Source organism: Saccoglossus kowalevskii, unplaced genomic scaffold, assembly GCF_978046115.1.
Source record: "Saccoglossus kowalevskii unplaced genomic scaffold, keSacKowa6.1 SCAFFOLD_42, whole genome shotgun sequence".
NCBI lineage: Eukaryota > Metazoa > Hemichordata > Enteropneusta > Harrimaniidae > Saccoglossus > Saccoglossus kowalevskii.
Window position 1 is genome coordinate 627,929 of NW_028188621.1, and position 6,989 is coordinate 634,917.

The 6,989-nt window shown below is 34.6% G+C and overlaps 1 protein-coding gene across 1 annotated transcript; it reads right to left on the reverse strand.

Moving 5' to 3' along the window:
- Positions 1-1,361: 1,361 nt before the first annotated feature.
- On the reverse strand, positions 1,362-6,989 carry LOC146726088 (uncharacterized). Its single transcript, XM_085496282.1, has one exon. The coding sequence runs from the start codon at positions 6,987-6,989 to the stop codon at positions 1,362-1,364; it is 5,628 nt and encodes a 1,875-aa protein (XP_085352408.1).

A 6,989-nucleotide genomic window follows, 5' to 3' on the forward strand; every position in this document is an offset into this window, starting at 1 on the left:
GATCATGTCTATGATGGAGCAACCTGATCTTAAACCACATTGTGATTCTGGATAAACTCGTTCTGCGAGGCAACCAGTATGGCAATATGTGACATCAAGTGCATGGTGTGGCTCGGTTTACAATTCTAAACTTCTACAGCATATATTCGTTGTTCAGCAGGCTTATATTGTTTGATGTAATTTGGCTATGGAGAGGGGGAGACGTTAATTAACTTGCATCATAATGCTGTCACCACATTAAGTGATTATGCTATCTGACTGTGGCATCGATGAAGTGTTCACCGGCCTGTATGAAATGATATTATGATCACATCATTCATGAGATCATTGACTTGGCTTGGTCATCCACTTTGGTATGATTTATGTTCCAAAGGCGCTGAATTTGACATTGATGGCCATAGTTTGGCTGTTAAAACCTGTGACAAGATGGTATCACTCTCATCTAAAGTATTCACAAATGGGTGGTTTAACCTTAGTCATTTCTGTGCTGTTGAAAAGCTTTGACACATATAGGTGTCACAGTTATTATTCGTCCACTTCCATGCTCAAATTATTAATGACGTGGTGTCATGCTTGTAGAATGTGTGACAACATAACATGCATTTCGAGCAGGTTTATGATAAACTTTTCAATTTCATTGCTACATTTAATTTTCTAATATTGGAACCCAAACCAAACATGCAAGGGTGTATCAATATAACAGTCACATAACATTAAACAATATATAATGTCAGAAGCAAGGTGTAAATTGTTTTAAGTAGTATAGATAAAAATAATTTTTTTATAGGGAGGGGGGCACTTGATGGATACTGTGTGAATAATTGAAATTATAATGATGTTTTAAAGTAAAGTTGTAATTACGTTACTGCTCTCCTGAAATATAGATTCTATATTCAAAGTCCTTAATTACATTATATATCTTGCATAACGACCTATAGTATGCACATGTAAAAAACGACATTATGGTGGTTAACATCATTACATTGATCAGCAAAACAATTTAACATAAAATAGATACAATAAATAAATGCAACGTAACTGCAACTATCTCATCTGTTAAAAAAAATCAAATTTATTTTTTGTTATAAATTTTTGTTGCGAAATATCCATGACTGTAAGTGCCCCCTCCCAATCCTATAATGAGTGAAGTGGAGTGGGCGTGTCCCTTAGTTTTACTCTCACGCCCAGGAATGCTATTCGTGCAGTAAAAGTAGGAAGGGAGTCTTAATATCTAAATACATTGAAATATATTCCCCTATAATAGACATATCACTTAAGTGAGATTTTAGCATCCCAGTTGTAGCAAATTGGAATTTCAATAATAATAAATCTAGGTTGAGTGTACCAAAATAATGATACTTTCAGAACCGAATAATCACAGCATCATGAAACCCATAATATGTTTGTATAACTTCAACATTAAGGATGTCAGCGTTTTTAATGTACACATGGTCAATTAACGTTCCACTTTCTGTAGTTGGTAAGGCAACACATTGTTTGAATCCTTGCTTTTCTAAAATGTTCTGCACACTGGAAGACACAAGTATATTTTCATTGAAATCACCAATAATAATGTTACTTGCAGATATTTTACTCATGTCATTAACCAGATCCAATAGGTTTTCTCTAAACACATCAGCTCTATACGACCGAGGTCTATATATAACAGCTACTGACACACGTATGTCTTTCACATAAAAAGCTAAGTACTCCAAATTAGGCACATATAGCTTGAGGAATTCAGTACTTTTATGAATACTAGAATAAACTGCTACACCTCCATGTGCCTGTTGTTTCAAATCTGATGTTATCTCATTAGATGTATCATAAGATATTGATCGTGGTTTGTGATGAAAATCAAAATCTTTTAAATTTAATTCACTATATAGTTGCCCATCCAGTAGCCAGGTTTCTGTCAAACACATAAAATCAACATTAACAAGTCTTTTATCGCATTTGATGTCTTCAAAATGAGATAATAATCCTTCAACATTGTGTAGCAAGATAGTACATTGGCAAACACCGTCTGACACTGATTTTGACGTCAAGTATTTTGGCATGCTTAATAGAGCTGATTCAATCCTTTCATTGCAATACATACTCGATTCCTTGAAATCTTGAATAATAAGGCCATCTAATGTCTTAACTCTACTCAAGGCTACATAAGCTTGCCCTGGAGAAAATATTTTATTTAATGATACTACAGCTTTCTCTACTGTTAATCCTTGTACTTTGTGTATAGTGCATGCATAAGCTAGCTTTAATGGATATTGTCTTCTAATGCCTCCGCCATTGTTTACTCTGTCCTCTGATGGTTTAATAGGTGTGCTATTTGGTGACAATACAGAGAAGCTTCCAGATTTGCTGCGTAGTTTAGTACCAACCTTCACGTTATCAAACACTACATATATACAGGATGGAAATATGTTATTGTCTTCAAAAGAAATATGTGAAATTTTGCCAAAAACACCATTTACTAGACCATCAGATACATCAATGTTTTTAATCAACATCACACGCGCATTTATAGCCAAAGTAACCGACTTTGCCAAGTTTGTATTGTAGACTTTAACATAGTTTCTCTCTCTATGTTCTAGTTTTTTAGTTTTAGTATTTCTAGAAAAGTCTTGAGCATTAATACATATGGGGTTTGAACATGTTGCATGAAGCATGTTTATATTACATTGATCCACATCTTTATTTGTTGCAAATATATGCATACCATTGTACTCTTCACCAGTTTCACATAGACGAAACATGTTCACAACACTTGCTGGTAATTCATCAGATTTTCTTCGTGTTCTGACGCTATTTAATGCCTCAGCAAACTGTTGATCTTGCTGCCTTACTACATCTGTTAATTCAGCAATGGCGAAATAATCATTCCACAGATCCATACCTTCGCTACTAACATATAAAGCCTTTCCTTTTACAGGTGGTAATTGATAAAAATCGCCTACAGCAATCACAGAAACATTTCCAAATGGTGAATAGTCACCAGTCTGTTTGATTTGCCTTAATCTCCCATGTATATAACAAAGCAACTTCTTGTCAACCATTGAAATTTCATCAATAATAAGAATTTGCAGACTACTAAGTTTGGAACGAATGGTGGTTAATGTATCTTGTCCTAGTGGTTGATATGGCAATTTGGCATCAACTGCTATTGAGAAAGTACTATGAACAGTGGTTGCATTTATGTTGAACGCAGCTACACCAGTCGGTGCTGTCAACAGAACAGAAATATCATCTGGATTTGGTAGAATACGAGCAAGGATTCTTGAAGCCTCATAATACACAGCCTTGATAACATGAGATTTTCCTGTTCCTGCTCCTCCACTTAAGAACATGTGAAACGGTGCAACATTCTTGCCATTAGCTTTATCTAAACACCATTTTCGGACAGTGTAGAATATATCACGCTGTTTATCATTAAGTGATCTCATCAATATTTTAGCCTCATTTTTGGATATTCCACACTGATTATATACTTCTTTACAAACGTCTTTTTTATCTTTATGCAACAAGTCTGGAATTGAATCTTCACTTTCTGATTCATTAGATATTGAATTCGTACTAGCTGATTCTAAACATTCTAATCTTTCCTTCTCAGACTCTGGGTGAATTTGTGCCCATGCATCTTCTAAAAGAGGGCATGACTCAAGCATTTGCTCAGCTGCATCAATTACATCAACATCTTTCTCAAACATTGCTTTATTTCTGTCAACTATAGATTTTACACTTTCAGGCCAATTGTTCTTGTATTTTACAGCACCAGTTTGATAAAACTCTTCAAATGAATGGAATTGTTTAGGTTTCAACTGGCATTCAGCTCTGTATGGTAGAAAAAGTTGCAATATACTTTGATAATGCTTCTCTGGTTGCTTAGTTACTGAAAATCTTGCATATCTGACAACTGCAGGATCAGTTCTTGTTCTCCTTTGCATATAACCTAGACCATTATTAAGTTTAATAACTTTATTGTTATTAATATTGCTTTTTCTTTCTACCTCTGACTTAGGTACAATTCTGTATTCAGAAGCAAAACTTGCAAGACACATGGTATTAATTTCATTTGGTCTATTCTTATAACGATCAAGCATACTTGTCATCCAGATGTTTTCATTGTTGAGATCTCCGCCTTTACTCATGCTCTTTAAAATTGCTAGTGGGAGACTCATTTTAATTGGATTATCGCCTGTAGGAATAAATTGTACTTTTCTTGAGCATTCTTTCAACTTCAAATTACAAACTCTGTATACAGCTTCCTGGTCACTCAACTCACGGTTGTGAAGATATACACCTCCAATTTTTTTCATTGCAAGATTTGCATCCATATTCCCTTCTTTTGATGCTTCCCTCTGTGCATGATCTAACAACAATCCCATTTCTCGTTCAGCTTTTGAAATGTAGCTAATAATGTACACAACACAACTGTAGGCATCCACAATATATTGTATGTCCATATTTGCATTCCAACATCTCAGAAGATCTTTGTTATATTGATTTACCCAAACATCAGAAGGTTGCCGTTTTAAAACTATGCTTGTTTTTTTTGTCAACACGCTACATGCTTTCTCAAAGTTTTCTTGGGTTAATTCAATATAAGCAAACAAGGATGAAACAGATGTGAAGTTATTTTCAGAATTCAGTAGTATATTCCAGATTTTTGTCAGAATTGCCGTGGCTGTATCTTTAGTCATCTCATTTTCTTGGTCTGTTTCTTGATATTCTGCTTCACTATCAACATAATCCTGTATGACATTATCAGTTTCAATTGTTATCTCTTCTTTGTCCTTAGCTTTTTCTGTATCAGTTCGAACAATAAAGGTTTTTCCTGAAGGTGGACGTGGGAAATTAAATCTACAAGTAGTACCAAGTTTTCTGCAAGTTTTTGAATGTCTTGTACTGTGTTTTTGTACACTATTCACAATCTCATTAAGTTCTTCGTCTTGTTCCGAAGATGGCATTTCACAAGTGACATATTTGTCCACAAATGTTGTTACTTCTGCATCATCATCTTTATCAATAATTGGTGCATCCTTTACCCAAAAAAGACAATGTGTATGAGGAGAACCACGATGCTGAAATTCAACACGGTAAAAATAATCTACTATTTCGCCAATAGGTGCTGCAGGTGACATTATTACCCGTTTCAAAAAAGAGTGGAATCTGTGTTCAAACATTCGAGCTGCAGTTACAGGGTTGTTTCTCAATACAGAACATTTTTCAGACCAATCAAGCTGTTCAAAACTTCGTGTATCATCTTCTTCTCGAAGAATGCATTCAATTATTTCAGGCCATCTAGTGTCAGCTGATGAAAATGAACAAAACCATGTAGGTATACCAAGCTGTCTTAACATTGCAAATAAATCTTTCTGTGCACTTTGCCACAAAGGTGGTGTTCCACGGATGGGTTTCAAAAACTTGTATCCCTCATTGTGCTTAAGAATGTCAGTCAATGACTGTGAATTTGTTAAAGTTGCAGCTGTTACAGATTGACCACCTGCTTTACCAGAACCTTTGCGTAAGGCAATAGACACATTTGAGACAACTTGTTGTACTTCTGACAAATACTGGGCATAAAATATAAAATCTGTATTTTTTGCAAATCTACCATCTGCATTCATCAAACGAGTATGCAGATATCTTGACAATGTTATTTTTTCACTGCGTTTGTCATGAAATGTTGGTGATCCTTCAGGATACAAAACAGGAAAAAACTTTGCTTCATTACCTTCATCCATTAACATTTTAACTGGACTATTTCCTTCAGCGGGGGCAATGCAAGTTATTTCATCAGAAGGTTGATCAAGAACTTTGGGTCCAACATCAACTGGTTGAAGACATGTATCTAAAAGTAATCCATCTTTTTCTTCTTCATTGTCCTCAAAATCTCTATTTTTTCCTTCAGAATGTTTTGAGGCACTATCCTCGTTATCTGGTGTTTCAATTTCTTCTTCAATTTTTGCTAAAGGATTAACCCAATCTTTGTTAAAACAAACATTGCTATACCATTTATTGTTCTTCTGAAGATATACTAATGCATTCTTTATATGAGCCTCATTTACAAAGTGATACTGATAATGGCCCTTGTATGTCAGTTTCCGCTTCAGTTTTACTTTTATCATTTGGTCATCTGATTCACATCTTGGTAAAATGGATGTAGCTTTATCAATGCTAGAAGGAACACATACAACAGGTCCATGAACACCATTCTGTCCACCTTTTGGTAAAGCCAACAGTTTCATAAAAGGAATGTGCAATGCCACCAAATGTTGTTCAAGAGAGTTTAAGCATTTTAATTCATCTGGAATAGGCTTCAGATTAAGATTGTTGTTAACTGCTTCACATGGAATTTTACCACTCAAAATTTTCCTTTGACAAGTAAAACAAATCCATAATTTACACTGTTCATTTTTCAAATATAAACATTCACTATTCCTAGAACACACACTGCTACATTTGTGTAGATAATCTTCAGTAATACACTTATCTGCAATTAATGCAACATTCCCACCTTTTTTGGTGTACACCTCTTTTTTACAGTGAATAACTTGGTTTCTGAAAAGTCGCCGATGGCATACTGCACAGACAAAATCTGGACCATGGGCAATTTCATTTCTAAACATACCCAATACATTTGTAAAATATTGTTTCTTATTTGATTCTATTAATCTCTTGGTGGTTGTTCTATTTAAAAGATCTTTTCTATGCTGTTCATTCTTTTTATATGTTGTAGTACTCCTTGTCTTCACAGCTTCTCTGTGCGACGGATTATATTTATATTTAGTAATGCTTCTAGATTTCACAGAATCCCTGTGTAATTCATCATCTCTATATTTAGAAATGCTTCTAGTTTTCAAGCACTTTCTGTGTGATTTATTAGCTTCATATTTGGCAATGCTTCTAGTTTTTATAGACTCCCTGTGCTTTTCATTTTGTTTATATTTGGCAATGCTTCTAGTTTTTATAGACTCCCTGTGCAT

Bases quoted from the DNA above. Each gene is read 5' to 3' on its own strand.
- LOC146726088 (XM_085496282.1), bottom strand. From the start codon at position 6,989: ATGCACAGGGAGTCTATAAAAACTAGAAGCATTGCCAAATATAAACAA.